Source organism: Puma concolor, chromosome A1 (assembly GCF_028749965.1).
Source record: "Puma concolor isolate L17-30 chromosome A1, mPumCon1.1.hap2, whole genome shotgun sequence".
Taxonomy (NCBI): domain Eukaryota; kingdom Metazoa; phylum Chordata; class Mammalia; order Carnivora; family Felidae; genus Puma; species Puma concolor.
In genome coordinates, this window is record NC_141667.1 from 96617441 (window position 1) to 96637458 (window position 20018).

A 20018-nucleotide genomic window follows, 5' to 3' on the forward strand; every position below is an offset into this window, starting at 1 on the left:
AGAGAGCTTTAATCAATAAGGCAGAAAGGAACAGATGTCGAGAATGTGGGAAAAATTGGAAGCTCTTATGCTCCTGGTAGGATTGTGAAATGGTGCTGCCACTTTGGAAAACAGTTTGGCAGTTCTTCGAGATGTTAAACGTAGAGTTATGACACAATCTGACAGTTCTAATCCTAAGTATCTACCCAATAGGGAAAAAAAAGTACGTCCACACAAAAACTTTGACCTACGTGTTTATAGCAGCCTCATTTATACTAGGGAAAAGGAGAAACCACCCAAATGCCTATTGGCCGATGAATGGATGAACAAAATGTGCCATATGAGTGCAATGGAATATTACTCAGCCATAAAAAGGAATACATGGTTAAACCTTGAAAACAGTGTGCTTGGTGAAAACCAAGAGGCCACATGATTCCATCTCTGTGAAATGTCCCAAGTAGGCAGATACATAAAGATAGAAAGTAGGTGGAGAAATGGTGTAAGTTGTATCTGAATTGAGCTGTTAGGAAAACAAAACAAAAAAACAGAAAGACTGGAGGGGATGGAATCGGGGAGACACCGGCTGGAAGATACCTCCCCCCCCCCCCCCCACCTCGTTCTGTTCCTGCTCTGACCACAGCTGGGTCTCTTGTTTCCACAGCTATGAAAGTGCCAACATCGAAACCTTCTTCAGCGGAAGCTGGTCCATCTTCTGGGTCAAGATGGCCTCCTGCTGGATGTGTGTCCTGTTATACCTGGGGACCCTGGTTGCTCCCCTCTGTTGCCCCTCTCGGCAGTTCTCCGTGTGAGGGGCATCTGACCAGGCCCGCAGGCTGGAAGTGACATCCTTTGAACAAGGGTCTGAGTAGTGACTGGTGCTTTGTGAAATGCTAGCATCTTCAGGCTGGTTGAAGTGGGTCTGAAAAGGCCTTCAGAAAAAAAAAAATCACCTGATTAGCTTTTTAATTCTGAAAATCAAAAAGAAATTACCAGTTTATCCCAAAAGAACTGAAATTTTCAGCCAGGCTGATCCCGAGTGATCATGTATTTTGTGTGTGTCATAACCCTAAAAACTGGAATAGGCTAGTATTTTGCTTCTGTATGTTTTTACCAAAATAGGGTTTGGGGCACGACATCTTATCACAAGGATACAACTTCCTTTGTGTGGCCTGTCATTCTTATCCTTGGAATAGAAAAACATGCCAAAATCTTGAGCCCTCAGCCCCTGATAGAATGCAGACCCCTCTCACACACCTTAGCTCGGAGTCTCATCCCCAGCGGGCTCTGCAGACAGAACTCAGCCTACAGGCCCCTTGCTCACAGCTACTTGGTATTTATAGGGTCCAAGAGGAAGCACCTGCTTGCAACTCCACCCTTGTGCTGTTTCCTCCTGGCCCCCCAGCGTTTCCCTTTGAAACTGTGATGCTGGGAATCACAGCTTCACTCTCTGCCCTTGCCCTTCCCAGAGGTCCCCTCTTCTTTCTGGGCTGAGTATCTTTGCTTAATAATGTGAAAAAGCACAATTTTGCCATCACTACCGTGTGGTCCCCACTGTATTCTTACTACCTGATCTGAGTTACTGCAATAATTGTGACTCCCATTTGTGGTGTTTTTCACATGATTATAGAACAGTATTCGGGTTGTTTTCTTCGCTTGAACAATGGAGGGCTATAGTTCTTATAGTTCTCACATGTTTATACTTATTAATAGTAATAATATTCTAGGACCTTACCTGAAAAGTTGCTTCTTGACTGAAGCCTGCTGTACCCCTCTTTCATTTATGAAAGTCAACCAGTTTCTCTTCCACCTTGAGGCCTTTGAAATTCTAACAGCAAAAGGGCTTTTGTTTCCAGGATCTGTGATGTGACCATGGCATTAATATCCACTGTGGTTTTTTAGAGTAGATTTGCTGAGGTAAGGATCCCAGGCAGCCCCTCCAACTGGGCTGACCAGATAAAAGCCTATTATACAAGTTGTAGAAATGGCCAAATATACCTAGAAGAAATGGTGAGGGGTGGGGCGTGGGGAGGGGTATTTAATTAAGCCATAAACAACGTGCATGGAGAGTTCCAAAAATACATACTTGGAACACTCCTAGGAGATGTGACTTTACGCAGCTGCCCAAGAAGATTTCCATGTTCAGTGTTGCTCTCCTCAGTCACGGAAGAGTTTTCTCAGTGGAAAGGCCGTTAGAGACCCCAGTGGAGACACGGTGGGGGTGCTTCTGTTAGTGTCTCACACAGGGTGGAAAGAGTCCTCTCGAGCTCCCTGGCCATAGAGGGTCTGAAAATGGAGAGACTCGGCCTGTATTTTGTGTGCCCTACTGTACGAGTTGGGCAGAATTGGGTCCCAGTGTGCCAAAGGGCTGGTGTGGGGAATTAGTCAAATTCTTCATTTCTACTCCTTTGCCCTTCTCCCAGGAAAATCAGAGGGGAAACAAATTCAGTGGATGAATTCCTGTAGACTCTTGCCTTGTTTATAATGTTTAAGGTTCCATTTATAAAGGCACTCGTGTGTGTGTGAGGGCCTTGTTTTGTAAACTTCATCCATTTGATTTTTTTAGGCCGAGGCTCTTGGAGCTTGGCAGTTGACAGGTCCTCTGGAGTCACAAAATGGATAGCCGCTGTGTGCAGCCCCTATTAAGCCGGTGGGACTGGGACTTCTGTGGGTTGGGGACAGATCGAGGGAGCGGGCTGTGGGTATGTGTGACAGCCCCCCGGGAGAAGCTGCCACAGTGCCATAGTGCCACGGGGCTCTGGGTAAGCTGAGGTTGGCTTTGGGAACTCAAGAGCTGGGATGCCAGTTTCAATGTGGGTTTCTTCCTGGTAGGGTCTAGCTGGCTTGAGCAGCCAGCTGTGTGACTTTAGAACTGGTCCTCGGCAGCTCACAGTCCCTCTGACAAGGCTGCTGTTACTTGGCTGTCCTTCGTTGGCCGACTTCCCCTGCAGAAAGAAGCTCAGGGAAACACAAAGGAAAAGGACATCCACTGCCAGTGGCCGAGCCCTCAGAGCTTCCTTCTTTAGCTGGCCCAGCCAATCCCATGGTTGCCAGCTGCTTAAAACTTGGTTTGTGGCCCAAAGTTCTTGAAGTTTAGTCTGACGCGAGAGGAACGGTTGCAGCCACTGATTTTTATGCTCAGCTGGGTATTTAAGCAAGTTTATCTGAATGGTGCACGCGATGTGGATATACTCTAAGGATTGACGGCATACAAATAAGTTGACTTTAATGATTATTAATTGTAATAAACAATACTCAGGTGATGAGTCAACGTTTGTGGGTTTAAAGAACCTACATTTTTATGCTACCGTGATTTAAGAAACTGGAAAAATTGTGCCAATTGCTTTGAGTTGCTGTCATGGTGTTCATTTGAGAAATTCACTGATCTTTTATTAATATAATTTTGCTTCCTACAACTTTTTGTACGTGATTTAAAAAAGTACATTCCCTGTAGCTGCTGGTCAGACTCCTTTAGTGATGAAAGTGGAAGAAGTTTTTTAAAAAAACTATGTGTATGTTTCCCCTGTGCTATTCCTTCCATGTGGAGATTTTTTCCCTTCTCGTTTTCATGAGTAAAAACACTAAGTGGGGGAAGGGAGTCTTCTGGGAATGTTGCTGTGTACCTAGATGTGTCACCTCACTGAAGGCCAGAGATGTTTCTGTCCCAGGCTTTTGGCAACCCGACTTCATCCAGACTGGGTTGAGTTTTTTAATACTGGTTAGTTGGTTTTGCTTTTGTCCTCTTGGTTTCTTGGAAATGGCTTGAAAGAATTGTTCATCAGAGATACTTGGGGCTCTTTTGTGAATAGATGGACTGTGTGCATGTGAGCTGTTGGAGGGTGGGGTTACTGGAGATTTGGGGAACCGCCTCCCATTGCACCCCCACACCTCATTGTTTATTTCCAGTTCCTCAGAGGAGCCTTTGTTCTGGATGACCTTCATGCAATGCTAATCCCACTTCCACCCCCATATTGTCCCCCTCTCTCTATTTAAGATTATGTACTTATTTAATTTTAGCCAGAAGTTTACCACCATTGGTGCTGGTGCTTCATGTTACCCTGCAAAGGGAATTCGAGAGCCTGTGTTTAAGCTGCCTTGGCTTTTTCCTCCTCTGACTGCCTTTCTAAATAGCATTTCGTTTTGGCATACATTTGTATTCTACTCCTCTTGGAAATGAAGGTGATTTGGGCTAAGGCCCTACATGCTCAGAGAGAACGCTGGGTCCTCCTTAAGGACAGTGCAGTAGCCAGTCTGCTCATAGAATTCTGCTCATATCCAGTTCTATCAGGATATTCTCCTGATAGAACGAGCTCCCTCTGCTTTGTTCTTTTTTTTTTTTTCAACGTTTTTTATTTATTTTTGGGACAGAGACAGAGCATGAATGGGGGAGGGGCAGAGAGAGAGGGAGACACAGAATCGGGAACAGGCTCCAGGCTCCGAGCCATCAGCCCAGAGCCCGACGCGGGGCTCGAACTCACGGACCGCGAGATCGTGACCTGGCTGAAGTCGGACGCTTAACCGACTGCGCCACCCAGGCGCCCCCCCTCTGCTTTGTTCTTAAGGTGGCCACCATGTGTCCCACCATCTTTAGGATGCTTGTAAAGCCTCAGACACTTTAATGTAGTGTTGCATTTCAGGCAGAGGTATGTTGGACCTGTTGGACCTACCTTACAGGACTAGAGAGCTGTTCACACAGATCTTTCAGACTAATGCTGGTCATTCTAAAGATCTTTCTCTTTTAAAAATTTTTTTCACCAGTAGATCATTCGCAGAGGCGTTCGTTTTGAAAGAAGGAAATATTTGGCTTTTACCAAAGAGGGTTTTTTGTTTGTTTGTTTTTAGGCAAAATTCCTTCAGAAAAAGTTAATTGGGTAAGGATACATTAAAAATGCCTATGGCCAAATCTACTTCTGTAGGGGTTTGATCATATTTATGTGAGTAAAATGATGAAGCATTCTTTAAGGTAATCCTCTGGGTGAAGGATCCTGGGAAGTTCTCTCAGGTAAAGAAAGCTTGCAACAGATGTGTAATATATGTCTTGAGAGTTATTTATGAGAAATTTAAGAGGATTATTTTGCTTTCCTATATTAAAGATTTAAGTTCTTTTTTTACTTTGCAAAAAAAATTCTACGAAAGTTTTATAATCATAACTTTGTTAATTTTTTAAACTTTTGTGAAGTAATTAGCTGTAGCCAAATTATTGGTTATGTTTTGCTATATTAGAATTTGAAATGTATAATGTGTGGTAAATTTACTGTTTGAAATTTATAATAGTCTTGGATATGGTTATAGTTTTGGTAACTTTTTAAGAAGTTATTTTCTACCCTCTAGACACAAAGGCAACTGTGGGTTTGTATTTGTTTTTTGAATGCTAATTTTTCTATGAAGCATCTGAAGTTGACCAGTCTTTTCCTAGGTAGAAAACTCAAAACTTGTTAACTCTGTACTTTAATAAAACTTAAAATGGAGAACTATGTTGTTGTTTTGTGTGTGTGTGTGTGTGTGTGTGTGTGTGTGTGTGTGTGTGTAACTGAAGTCTTCTAGGTGGTGTTTTCCAAAGTGTTGAAGTGTTAATCAGCTTTCTCTCAAGCTTCATAGAGTCTGTTCCAATTCTTGAGAACGAAAATAAACACAAAAACCCAAGTTTTTTGTTTCCTTCACCCCTGAAAACTTCTGTGGTCTTGCTTTCTTTTTCCCATTCTTGGGCTGGTGCTATACTTTCTTAAATATGAGAATTAGAGTAAGTCTTCTGATCTAGGATAGTGTTTCACTTATGTAAGTTTTTAAATTTTTTCCTTTTTTTTTAAGTGTTTATTTTTGAGAGAGAGTATGGGTGGGGGTGGGCAGAGAGAGAAAGAGACAGAGGATCTGAAGCAGGCTCTGCACTGACAGCAGAGAGCCCAATGTGGGGCTCGAACCCACCAAGTGTGGGATTGTGACCTGAGCCAAAGTTGGTTCTTCTAGTCTTTTTTTTTTTTAATTTTTTTTTCAACGTTTTTTATTTATTTTTGGGACAGAGAGAGACAGAGCATGAACAGGGGAGGGGCAGAGAGAGAGGGAGACACAGAATCGGAAACAGGCTCCAGGCTCTGAGCCATCAGCCCAGAGCCTGACGCGGGGCTCGAACTCACGGACCGCGAGATCGTGACCTGGCTGAAGTCGGACGCTTAACTGACTGCGCCACCCAGGCGCCCCTCTTCTAGTCTTTTAAAAAAAAATTTCTTTTTAATCTTTATTTATTTTTGAGAGACAGAGTGTGAGCAGGGGAGGAGCGGAGAGAGAGGGAGACACAGAACCCAAAGCAGGCTCCAGGCCCTGAGCTGTCAGTACAGAGCCTGACATGGGGCTCAAACTCATGAACCTTGAGATCATGACCTGAGCCGAAGTCGGACTCTCAACCGCCTGAGCCACCCAGACGCCCTTCTACTCCTTTTTTAAATGTGAGGTTAGTTTCCTGAGTTTTAAAATTGTGCATATCACATAATATAAAATTGACCATCTTAACCATTCCAAAGTGTACAGTCAGTAGTGTTGAGGACATCTATACTGTTGTGCAGCAAATCTCCAGAACTCTTCTCATCCTGCAAAGTGAAGTTCTACACCCATGAAACAGCAATTTCCCACCAGCCGCTGGACAGCACGATTCTACTGTCTCTGTGAATTTGTCATTTGCTTCATTTCCTCCCCATATCTGCTTCTTCCCACATAGAAGATGATACTGTTCAGGTCTTCTGACCCATTTGCACTTTGGGGTTCACTGCTTCATGTTGCAAATGTTGTCCGTGTGTTTTTGGTTGCGCTAATTCCTCTTTTTATGTGGGAATTCAGGAATATCCAAAATCTCTGCCATTGTTTCTTCCTTTCACTTGAATTGAACCCTTTGCAACAAGGCTTTACACACACCTTTTCCCTGAAACTGCTTTTTCGGGTCATTGGTAACCTCTGTGTGGCTGACTCCAAATGAGAAGAGACATCAACTGTAGGGGGATTCTTGTTCAACTGACAAAACCAAGACTCTTACTAAAGCCCGGCCAAGGATTTATACATCGAAGGTGAGGAATTGAAGAACATGAGCGGATATCAAGGGTGGGGGATTCTTGCTAAGATGGGGCTGTGCAGGCCCAGCAACGAGAGGATGGACACAGAAGGCCCAGGCCTAGTCAAGAAGAGGGCCTGGAGGAGCCTGACTACAGTTTGGTCGAGAAGAGAAGGTCTTTATCAGAACACACGCACAAGCATGCACATCCAGAAAATGTACCCACATGTTCATCTCTCGTCTTCATGGCAGCACCCCTCTGGAAATTTGGGCTTAGGACTGAAATTAGAGCTTTAGAGTGGCTGCTGTCTTGAACCAAAGAGGTGGGAAACTAAACGATGTTGTTAGTGACTTAGGGAAGAAGCCAAATTACAGGAAAGCTACAGGATTGAAGCAGACAAGCAGAGAAATAGTTGTGAAAGAGAAAGGGGAGGCGGAGGGAGCGAGGACGGGCTTCTGCATGTCCTATGGCATCCAGTCCCCCCAGCTCTAATCCATTCTGGAATTCCATTTTATTTATTTTTTTCATTTTTTAAAAATGTTTATTTATTTTTGAGAGAGACAGAGACAGGATGTGAGCGGGTTAGGGGCAGAGAGAGAGGAAGACTCAATCTGAAGCAGGCTCCAGGCTCCGAGCTGTCAGCACAGAGCCTGACGTGGTTGAACTCACGAACCATGAGATCATGGCCTGAGCTGAAGTCGGACACTCAACCGACTGAGCCACCCAGGCGCCCCTCTGGAATTCCATTTTAAAACCATAATGGTAAATTCAGGTTTACGTAGTCCTTGATGTTGTGCCTGGCATAATTCTCACAAAGATCCTATGGGCCTTAGTGTTCTAACCCTCATTTACACATGAGGAAAAAGGGCAAATTTTCTTAAGATTCTTACGAAATGCATTTGTTTTTACAGAGGTGGCCAAATCTCCCCTCTCCCCACCCCTTTTCCCCTCTTTACTCTCTCTGCCTCCCACCCCCATCACCCCTTTAGGTCAGTTTTTCCATTTTACGTGTATAGCTTTCTCTTGGTTTCTCTATTTGTATAACAATTATATTGGTGAGAAATTGCATTTGTGTGACCTACTGGACCTCAGGGTCTTAAACACCGGAGATTTTGGTTTAGCATCTCAGGGATGTCAGGCAAAAGGTTACTGTGAATTTCTGACTTTTCCTTTGTGGCCCTCAGGGGCTACTTTGCAAATCCATCTTCTGTACATTCCAGGCAAAAGACCAAGGTAGGGCTCAGGGCTCCCTGGTGAGGAGAACATTGCACATTTGAGGGCAGGAAATCTAAGGGTCTGGAATATTCCATTATTGTCAGTAAATAAGAATACTTTCAAAGACTCTGATGACAAGCTAAGTTATGTCTAGTAATGAATTTTACCTAGAAATAAGTTTTGTAATCATTATAATATGTAGTGTGTTTTTCTGCTTTTTAGGGTGAGAAGGTGAGTAAAGAGACTGATTTTAGAATTATATCAATAATTCATAAGAAGATATAGGTAATTAAGTTTGAAGTCAATGTTTAAATGTTTAAGTTTTAATGTATTAAATTTATATGGTTAAACTTTTTACATTTAGTGTGTGTTTTTTTTAGGGTTATTTATTTTTGAAAGAGAGAGGGAGAACAAGCAGGGGAGAGGCAGGCGGGGGGTGGGAGCGGGGGGGTGGGGTGGACAGAGGATTCGAAACAGGCTCTGTGCTGACAGCAGAAATCCCAATGAGGGGCTCGAACTCACAAACTGCAAGATCATGACCTGAGCCGAAGTTGAGTGCTTAACTAACTGAGCCTCCCACGTGCCCCAATTTAGTGTGTTTTAAATATTTAGAAAGATTTAGTCTATAGGAATGTGAATCTACTTTTTTTTTGAATTTGAAGAAATTTGACAAGATCAAATTTATTAGATTGTAATTTGAACTTTGTAAAAATTTTAAAAAGCTGATAAATATTGGGGTGTACTTTATCAAATTTATAAGCCTAATTATCTAATTAGGCTTATAAATTTATTAGTCAAAAACAAATGAAATTGGACAATTAAGTATTAACACAAAATTCATCAATTTGAAAATAAAATTACCTGAGTTTAAAGGCTTAGAAATTAAGTTTTAAAATACATTACTTAAATATATAAAATGTAAGTTGAAACTCAACTTATTTATTGCAGTGCATGAAAGCTCTCTTCAGACATAAAAACTCCTGTTGACAGTGGGTGTATCAGTCAGCATAGGCTTAGTTATGCTGCGGTAAGGAGCAACTCCAGAAGTCTCAGTGATTCACAGTGACCAAAATTCTGTTCTTACTCATGTTACTTGTCAACTGCGGGCCATCTGCTTAGTTCTCTTCACTCTGGGAGCCAGGTTGATATAACAGCTTCTATTTGGGAATAGCTTCATTCTCTGATGAAGGGTGACAGAATGTGTCACACCAAAATAGGCCACTTTGGCATAAGGATTATTGTGAGCTGAAGGTAAGTGAGAAGAAACAGAAGAAAAGCTCTGCTCTCTCCCTATTTACCTAAAAGCAGGGCATAAAATTACAAAGTTATCCCCCAACCTCTCTGTACCAGGAAGGAGAAATGTTAATCCCAGAAGTCAACAATGGAGGAGACACTGACTTAAATTTTAAACCTTACTCTGGTTTGCCGTGCTCTTTCTGGTTACCTGTCCGTAAATGACCTCCCCTCCACTTTTCTCTCTTTTGTCTTAGCTGAAGATGTTATTTAAGCCTGAGTTGTAAGCCATTTCTGAGAGTTACTTATTTTATCCTGGGTATCTCTCATGTTTACATGGGGTATAGAATGATGGGTAGCAAACATGCCACTTGGGCATATTGATTATTTTGAGCTGTATGAACTTTAAAAACAACAAATGCAGGGAGAAATTTTTTATCAAATCTCCTTGTCTGTGTAAAGATAGATCCTCCAAAAGGAACTCAGTTATTATAAATCCCTCCCTGGGATTTTCATCAACCAGGGAGGATTGACTTTCATCACAGAAGAGACTAGAAGTTGACACCACACCCAGATGAACCATCCCAAACTATCATACCTCTCATCCATTCTCCTAAGGGCCCATTCATCTTTCCTAAAAATCCTTTACTCTCCCTATGAGGCCTACATCCCATCCCACCGCCTCATCCCTTTTCCTGTTGAGATTGTAGTTAAGCCTGAATTCTAAGCCATGTCAGGGAGTTACTCATTTTCTCCTGGATATCTCCCATGTGTACATGAAATATACACATTAATAAACTTATGTTTGTTTTTGTCTTGCTAATCTAGCATTAATATAAGAATCTCAGCCAAGAACTCCAGGGTAAAGTGAAAATTATTTTCTCTTTCCTATGAGACGTCAATAAACTTCTGTTTGTTCTGTTTTTAAACTCTTGTTATAGGGTCCCCAGTCTAGAACTTAGAAGGGTAGAGGGAAATTATTTTTTTGCCCCTACACTGGTCTTTTGGAAGAAAGAGAGAAGAGGGCAGAAACACATGGTGATTCCTAAATCTTCTGTTCAGAGGTGGTACACATTTTCTGTTACCATTACATTGCTCAAAGCAAGTACTATGGCCACTCTTGAGGTCAGCAGGGAGGGGATATATAATCCTCCCACGTGGAGGGCCACACAAGTCACATACCCAGGGCTGATGTAATGAGACAGGGAAGTAATATATCCCCCCAAGGGTGGGGGAGCAAATATTTAGAATAATTGTATAATCTATAATAGGGAAATAAGGAGATTTTATATTTCTTTAAATATTTATTTTGAGAGAGAGAGAAAGAGAGCATGGGGAGTTGGGGGTGGGGAGGAGGGGGAGAGAGACAGACAGAGAATCCCAAGCAGGCTCCATGCTCAGCACTGAACCCAATGGAGAGGTTGATTCCATGACCATGAGACCATGACCTGAGCCAAAATCAAGAGTTGGACCAACTGAGCCACCCAGGTGCCCCAGGAATCAGGAAATTTCAAAAAATTTCTTACATTTTCCTTTTTTTCTGTCACACATGTTGTCAATATGTCCTAATTTACAGAATTGATTGCTGCCGACTGTTGGAATTATATGTTTTTAATTTTCTTATTTGGAATTTCTACAATGAATATGGCCAGATACTGTGGCCAGATTAAACACTTTAAATTAAACTTTTTAAAAAAAATTCTTAACGTTTATTTGTTATTTTTGAGAGAGAGAGAGAGAGAGAGAGAGAGAATGGACAGGGGAGTAGCAGACAGAGAGGGAGACACAGAATCCGAAGCAGGCTCCAGACTCTGAGCTGTCAGCACAGAGCCTGACGTGGGGCTCAAACTCATGAACTGCAAGATCATGACCTGAGCTGAAGTCGGACACTTAACCAACTGAGCCACCCAGGCGCCCCTTAAATTAAAGTTTTTAATTAAAAATTTATTTGGTAGCCAGATTAAAATTTATAAATTTTATTTGGGCAAAAAGGCAGTGGATAACATTGTTTTTAATAACAGCGGGTGGTATGTGTGCAACTCTTCTAAAAAGATAAATGTCACAACATTGAAGGAAAAAATGATTGTTGGCAAGCTTACATTTTAGGTATATCTCTATTCAACCTGTCAGCATAATAAGAACATGGCTACAAAATGGAATGTGTTTTTTAAATATATCAGTCAGTAAATGATGAATGTTAGTTAATTAGTGGGGAGAGCATAGTCTCATGATGGCTTACAGACATCTTGTATTACAAGATACATTCTTTTGTGGTTATCTGGCTAATGTTATGAAATTCTGACTTTTGCCACCAGGGAAGATTATATTTCTCCTTGGCAGGAAGTTTCATATTTAGTACAGTTTGGATCTTACTGCATGACATCACAGCAAAACTTTTGTGCTTAATTGACTCTTCATTTGCTTCTGATTTTATAGTCAGTACTGATCTTACTGATGAACTAGCTTTTTATAATCCAAATTGGATCTCTGCTTAGTTGGTCATTTTTGTCCCAGTTCTACTTGATTGAGACTCAGTCAAATTTTCAGTTCTCCTCCCACCCCCACTATTTTGACTTCACATTGTATTTAACTGAATTTTCATAACAATGACGCTGAAGTGTTCTCTTCCTCTTTGTCCCACGGAGACAGAACCGAGACCACATTGATAGATGACCCTTAAACTCCTCCTCACTCAGTCTCTGAACTGCACAAATTTTAGACTAAATTTACAGAAGGTTCATGATTCAGCCTTGTGTGTCTGCTCAATAAATGCTGATAGAATCCATCTCTTAATCTTTTTTCCACTATTTCAAGTATTAACTTTATTTATGTATCTTTCTCTCACCACCCCACCCACTGCATGGCCTTTTCTTGACCCATGCAATGACATCTCTTGAATCACTTTGCTCTTCTCCATCTTCAAAGCGACTATCTTAGTTTGTCTTGGCCATCCCAAGGTCACTGCAACAACTGCCCACCTGCATGTTTCCATCTTCGGATACTCCCAATCCATTACAAGTCACGCTGACCTTTCAAGAAGATAACTCAAGTTACCTACATCATGCCTATATAAGAAGCCCATTGCCTTCATCATATGCTTATGTTTTTCATGTCCCTTCAGATCTAGTCTCTGTCCCCTTTTCTAGTCTACCTCCCAGTACTCTCACCCCGACATACCTCATGTCAACCTTTCTGTACTACTTTTGGTTTCCCCAAATGCTCTTCCTTGGCAATGAACCTTACTGCTGCCTGGAACACTTTTCCTTCCCCTATTTCTAACAACCATGCTAATTTTCAAGATTCCCTTAAAGTATCCTGTTTTTAGGAAGCATTTCTTGACAGCCTTCTCCTCAGGCCCACCCCTGATCTGATTTGGGTCTTAGTCTATAATATTTTGTACAGTATTGTAATTTTCCACTTATGTGGTGGTATGGCCCTCTCCAAGAGGGCAGAGATTGTAGTTTTACCAAGTACCTAGTGTAATGTTGGGTTTGCAATTTCTATTTGTTAAATGAATGAATGGGTGATTGGCTGCATAAGGAAATCTGACTATACCACGTTGGTTAGTGATATTGAGATACTGGGAAGCACAGAGTCTAGCACCATATAACTACTATCTCACTGTGCTATCAGGAATGGGGTAAACCCCTTTGGCTTGTCTGCCCCTCTACATTTTCTCTGGGAACTGTCCTCTCCCCAGCCTTTCCTCCAAAGCATTATAGGGGTGGGATGATTGCCACATTCATAAACAAGGCTGCCCACAGCCACTCACTGCCTGCGTTAGAGGGTTGGGGACTTAGTGAATTATTCTAGAATGGTTCTTGACCCAAGGTGGTCTGGTTTGTGTCCCTTCCCCTAGAATTTGTAATCAAGATGGGGTGTGGAGTGGGGAGGGAGAGTTGTCTCTCTACAGGTGGCCAATCTCCATTAAACACAGGCCATTCCCATAGTCACATTTTTTGTCATGTGGACCAGAGTACAGAGAATGAAGCCTGTTTTCAATTAGACAAGGAAAAGAAAGATTTTTAAGACAAGATGCAAGACAATGAGAGATCTGTGGTGGGTTTTCCAGACTCTGGTTCTAGTGTCTTCCTGTGGCTCAGATGCTTTCCTGACCTTGAGGTTCCACAAAACACTCTTGTAGCCTCCTTATATAAAAATTCCCTTTTTATTATTGGAATTAGTGTGAATAATTCACATTACTAAAAACAACTAATATGTTACTTTATCTCAGAGCCCTCAATCTACTTGAAAAAGAAGTCTGGTATAAATAGATAAAGACCTCCTACGTGGGAACAAGCAACGCCTATCCAGAGCTTGCTACAGAGCAGGAGACTCAGCCCCATTACTTGAAGGGAAGTACATTGGCCTTTGAAATCACTTTGCTCAACGTTTTTTCTTGACAGCAGTGCCACTTCTAAGTTTTGGGTGTGGGGGCTGGTGAAGTGGGGGGTAGATTGTCACTGCTATAAAGCTGAAGCTAACATCCAGCCCCTGCTGTGCTCCCACTGCAAGGAGCAAGGAGCTCCTGAATATACAACTGGGCACTAGAAACTGAGCAAATGGTATTCTCCACACATTTATTTATTTATTTATTTAAAAAAAATTATTTAAGTTTATTTATTTATTTTGAGAGCTTGTTTGGAGGTTCTAGCAGGGGAGTGCAGCTACTCATATACCCTTGACTGAAGAGCGGTCCTCCTCTATCTGGGAAAGTCATCCTCTGCGACCAAGCACACAGCTTCTGGAGGGACACACATGGAGAGGTGAGGGAGGAAGGGGACGCCCACCTAGCCAGCCAGATCAGCCGAATCAACCCTGGCGATCTTGAGAGAGAATGAGTGAGAAGAGAGAATGGCAGAGAGAGAGGGAGAGAGAGAGAGAGAGAGAGAGAGAGAGAGAGAGAGAGAGAATCCCAAGCAGGCTCTACACTGTTAGCACAGAGCCTGACACGGGGCTCGAACTCATGCACCATGAGCTTGTGACCTGAGCCAAAACCAAGAGTCAGACACTGAACTGACGGAGCCACCCAGGCACTCCCATGCCAATATTTTTTTTTAAGTTTTTTTTAAATGTTGATTTTTGAGAGAGAGAGAGAGAGTGAGAGCCACATGAATGGGGAAGGGGCAGAGAGGGAGACAGGGGATCCAAAGCAGTCTTTGCACTGACAGTGGAAACCCAACATGGGTGTCTACTAACTGCAAGATCATGACCTGAGCCAAAGTCAGAGGCTTAACTGACTGAGCCACCCAGGCACCCATCCCACACCATATTTTTTACAAAATAAGTGAAAAAAAGGTTTAGGGAACGTATTACTCTTCTATTGTTGTTATAACAAATTACCACAAACTTGGTGGGTTAAAACACAAATTAATTAGTTCACGGTTCTGAAGGTCAGAAGTCTGGGTGGGCTTGGCTAAGTTCTATGCTCAGGGTATCACAAAGCTGTAAATTAGGATGTTGGCTAGACAGAGCTCTTATCTGCAGGCTCTAGGAAGAATCTTCTTTCAAATTATTGGCAGAATCCAATTACTTGTGGCTGTATGTCTGAGGTCCTTGTTTCCTTGCTGGCTGCTAGCCAGGGGCCGACCCCCCATTCCTTCTCACAAAGCCCTCCATCTTCAAAGCACCAAGGGCATGTGGACTCTTAGCACACTTGAATCTCTCTGACTTCCCCTTCTGTCTTTTAAAGGGTTCAGGGGCGCCTGGGTGGTTCAGCCAGCTAGGTGGCCGACTTCAGCTCAGGTCATGACCTCGCGGTCTGTGGGACCAAGCCCCACGTCGGGCTCTGTGCTGGCATCTCAGAGCCTGGAGCCTGCTTCCGATTCTGTGTCTCCCTCTCTCTCTGCCCCTCCCCTGCTTGCTCTCTGTCTCTTTCTCAAATAATTACCATTAAAAAAAAAAATTAAAGGGCTTATGTGATTGAATCAGTCCCATTGGGATAATCTCCTTACTTTGAGGTCAGTTGTCTTGGACCTTTAATTACATGTGAAGAATTCTTTTACAAAAGTACCTAGATTTGTGTTCAGTTGATTGAATAACCAGTGGACAGGAATCTCAGAGAGGCCGTTTTTAGAGTTCGGTCTATCACAGAGGGATCATGTTTTATCCTATAAAGATATTTTGAGTAGAGGGGTGCCTCAGTGGCTCAGTTGTTTAAGCATCCGACTCTTGATTTCAGCTCAGGTCATGATCTCATGGTTCATGAGATTGAGGCCTGTGTTGGGCTCTTTGCTGTCTGGAACCTGTTTAGGATTCTCTCTCTCTCTCTCTCTCTCTCTCAAAGTAAATAATTAAATATCTAAAAGAAAAAGACATTTTGAGTAGAATAAAATTTGCACCAGTTCTGGGTAATGTGTAATGATTATTTGGAGGTGCAGAAAGAAGATGAACATTTCCTGACCACTTATATATTAGTGGTAAAAAATAGATTCCAAAAATATACAGGCTTAGTTCTCATTTGCAAAAAAAAAAATCCCAAGGCAAGTATTCTTGGTGGCGGTGGCTCTCCTCTATCTAGTGATTCAGAGACCCAGGGTTCTTTCATAATTGTAGCTTGCCTTTTCACTAGGACTAATCACCTATATCCAATTGGTTCAAAATGGAAGAGAACATGGAGGAGGCACATCTGTTCCTGAAACCTTGGTCTAGCACAAGCACACAACACTTACACTCATTTCCTTGGTGAGCACTAGTCACAGAGTCATACCTAACTACCAGGAGTTTGGAAATATGGCCCAGGTGTGTAGCAGTGAAGAGGAGGAAATGAATTGGTGAACGGTGGCAGTCTCTGCTTCAACCTACTGCTGGCATTCTACATAATTGTCATTTAATCAACCCTGCAACCCTGAGTGATATATTACTCCCACTTTACAGAACTGGAAGCTGAGATCCAGAGAAGTCAAGTAATTTGCCCAGGGTCCCACAACTTTCATGTGGAGGACCTCAGTTTGTAATCTTTATTTATTTTTGAGAGAGAGAGTGAGACAGAGACAGAGCATGAGCAGGGGAGGGGCAGAGAGAGAGGGAGATAGAGTCTGAGGTAGGCTCCAGGCTCTGAGCTGTCAGCACAGAGCCTGACATGGGGCTTGAACTCACAAACCATAAGATCATGACCTGAGCTGAAGTCAGATGCTTACCCGACTGAGCCACCCAGGTGCCCTGAAGACCTCAGTTTGGATCTCAATCCTGTTTGACTCCCAAATTCTTACTCTTTCCAGTTTGACATATTGGCACTCAGGTAGAGGGTTTGGAGACTGAACCCATGGCTCTGGATTGGTTGGTTGGGTTATAATTTCCTTATCATGGCTGGTTTTCTCCAAGTGAATCAGAATTACCCAGGGTACTTGTTTAAAACGGTTAGTTCCTGGGGCACTTGGGTGGCTTCATTGGTTAATCATCTGACTCTTGATTTCTACTCAGGTCATCATCTCAGGGTTTTTTAGTTCAAGCCCCATGTCAGGCTCTGTGAGCACAGAGCCTGCTTGGGATTCTTTCTCTTTGTCCCTCCCTCCCTCTCTCACCTGGGCGCTCTATCTCTCCCTCAAAATAAATAAATAAACATTTAAAAAATAATAATAAAATGGTCAGTTCCTAGCCCCACTTCACTAAAGCTTCATTCTGCCAGTCCGGGGGGCGTGGGCAGGAATATGCATCAGCAAGCTCCCTGGGTTATTCAGATATGTTGTAATGTTTGTAAAATGCCAGTGCAGCTGGCTCTTTCAGAATAGGAGAAATGATTAGGTGAATTCCCAGTGGAGGTCTGGAAAAGTGCCCCACTCTGGGAATTGGGGTTCATGAAATTCTGGGTCTTCTCCAGAGTAGCTTCCCCTGCCCCACTCCAAGGAATGAGGTCACCAGGAAGGGAGTCCAGAGAATGGTAACAACGGGGCCAAATGAACACAGTTCTGTGCCTGCCCTGGTTGCCCTATTCTCTGCTCATGGCCCGTGCAGCTGGGCCCTCTAGCAGCCTCTTTCAGATCTCTGGAGAACTTGAACCCAAGTTTGCTGTTCACCTGTGGGATCTCATGAATTTAGTGATGCTTGCTGTCTAGGTCACTGTTGAGGCAAGTTTTCCGCCCGTCTTCGCTGAGCGTGGGCCACATGCACTGTGCAGACCCGTGAAGGAAGCAGAGGGCTGGCAGCCTAGTAGGGTAAACCTACCATTAATGTGAGCTAGCGTTTGCTCAGGACTTTTTTTACCTGTTGGCTTCTTGAATTCTCACAAGCAATCCTGAAGAATTGGCATTGTTGGCCCTTTCCCAAAAACGGAGGCTCAAAGATGTGAAGTCACTTAATCAAAGTGATGTAACTAGTTAGTGGTGGTGGAATTGGTAGGCATCCAGGTCAATATGATTCTAGAGTCTGTGTTCTTAGTTACCCTGAGTGGTGGACTAGAAGGTGGCTTCCCTCAGATGTGTCCACATCCTAATCCCCAGAACCCATGAGTGTCACCTTTGCAGATTTGATGAAGTTAGGGAACTGGAGATAAGAGCATCCTGGATTAATAAGGTGGGTGACAAGTTTCTTTATAGGAGACACCGTAGCGGAAAACAGACACAGAAAAGAAGGTGTTGTGCCCACTAGGCAGAGATTGGAGGGAAGCAGCTACAAGCCAAGGAATGCCAATAGTCATCAGAAGCTAGCAGAGGCAAGGGATGGACACAGAGGGACACAGAGGGAGTGCGACATCTTGATTTCAGACTTCTGGTTTCCAGAACTGTTAGAGAATAATTTCTGTGTTTTAAGACACCAATTTGGGGTAATTTTTTCCAGCAACCACAGGAAACTAATACAATCTGTTTGTTTGGGTTTTTTTGGTGGGAGGGAGGGGGTAATTTATTTTTGAGAGATGGAGAGAGAAAGTGTGAGTGGACAAGGGGCAGAGAGAGGGAGGCACAGAATACGAATCAGGCTCTAGACTCTGAGCTGTCAGCACAGAGCCCAGTGCAGTGCTCGAACTCACAGACCATGAAGTCATGACCAGAGCCGAAGTTAGACGCTCAACCACTGGGCCACCCAGGTGTCCCTAACCATTTATTTTAAGCAAAAACATCAGGGAGCATTCAGGGCTGATGGAATGGCATGTGCTGACAGATTGGGGAAAAAAAAAATCAGAGAAAGAGATTGCTGGAACTGGGGAGTCAGTGTGCCCATGTAATTATTGGTCAGCATCTGCCGCCTTCCTCTTGGTTGTGGCAAACTTATGTCATCATCATCATCACCTTCGTCATTTCTAGTATTGAGCACCTAATATGTGCTAGGCACCAGGCACAGTGCCGGACCAGCACACCTCAGTTAAACCTCCCACCAGTTCCCAGGTAGGTACCGGTATGAGGCTGTTTTACAAATGAGGAAAAGGAGGCTCAGAGAGGTCATATTCCCTCTGCGGTTGGATGGCGTTAAGTGGCAGAGCGAGAACTGGAACTCAGGTCTGTCTTACCTGCAAGTGTTGGATTAAGCCATTCCCTGCGCCACTTTCCTTCTGAGTTATTTCTCTAGCGAGTGCTTAGGTTAGTCATTGCAGTTCAGGGCTCCACAACTTTAGATGGCCAGAGCAGGGGTGTGGAATGAACAATGGTCTCCAGGAGGCTAAGCCCTCCAGGCAGGTCTGGCTCCGCAGAGGTGTGCTAATGAGTCAGATGCATGGGGCTGGATGCCAGCTGAGCTCTGGCTGCTTCCGGGCCACTGGAGGGGTGTATGACATCCTCTTGGAGGTAAGCCACCAGTTTCTGAGTTCTGCCACTGAGCTTCTGCCCACAGTGGGGGAGAGGGTCTGTGAGCGCTCCCTGTCACTCCCCACCTCAGCCACAGGGCATGGAGAAAGAGCACGCAAGTCCCATAGAAGGAAATGGGGACTATGGACTGAAGTTTCCTATAAGGTTCGTGGTGACCTGGACTGATTAGGCCTGTCTCACCCTTTTTTCAGCTAGAGGAGGCATAGCAAGGCTGGATTTTCATTTCTGTTTTTTTCCCAGAAACTATCGATGTTACAGAACTTGAGGCCCAGGTAAAATATCCTCAGTTCAAGAGGCAATGGAAAGTGTCTGGCCCTGACTCTTGACAGGAAAGCCTGGTTTTAGAGTTTGTAAAGGAGATTGAATATAGCCTGCCTCTCCAAGGAGAGGAAAGACAAGACAGAATGCCAGCCGCGCCAGAGGTAAGGGGCCTGATTTTGCATTGCAGCAGCCGAGACGAGGCTTTCAGCCCTGCCCCATACTCATCTACCACCCCCAGCCTTCCTCAGCATGGCTTTCCCAGATGAGGCCAGATTGTTGATTTCTTTCACATTTGTTGGAACTGATGTCTTCTATCCATTTCAATGTTGAATTGACTTTGTGACCAATCTATTAAGCACCCCAATCAAGCACCCTTCTAAAATTTTCATTTGTTAGCAGAGGTGGGAATCCCCACTGAACATTTATCGTAGATCCATAGGAGAGTTCTAGATGGCCTTGCTTGCAGAGGGTAACTGCACTTGACCTCTATTTGTATTTTTTGTAATACCCTTACCTAGCCTTCCGAGATTCACCTGGTATCGAAATGAGCAAAACCGTA

The 20018-nt window shown here is 43.5% G+C and overlaps 1 protein-coding gene across 1 annotated transcript in view; it reads left to right on the forward strand.

Moving 5' to 3' along the window:
• SERINC5 (serine incorporator 5) overlaps positions 1-1613 on the forward strand; it is a 99676-nt gene extending 98063 nt beyond the window's left edge. The window contains exon 12 of the mRNA XM_025924768.2: positions 641-1613. Within this exon, the coding sequence (XP_025780553.2) occupies positions 641-788 (148 nt within the window). The 3' untranslated portion in view covers positions 789-1613. The remainder of the gene's footprint in view (positions 1-640) is intronic.
• The last annotated feature ends 18405 nt before the right edge of the window (positions 1614-20018 follow it).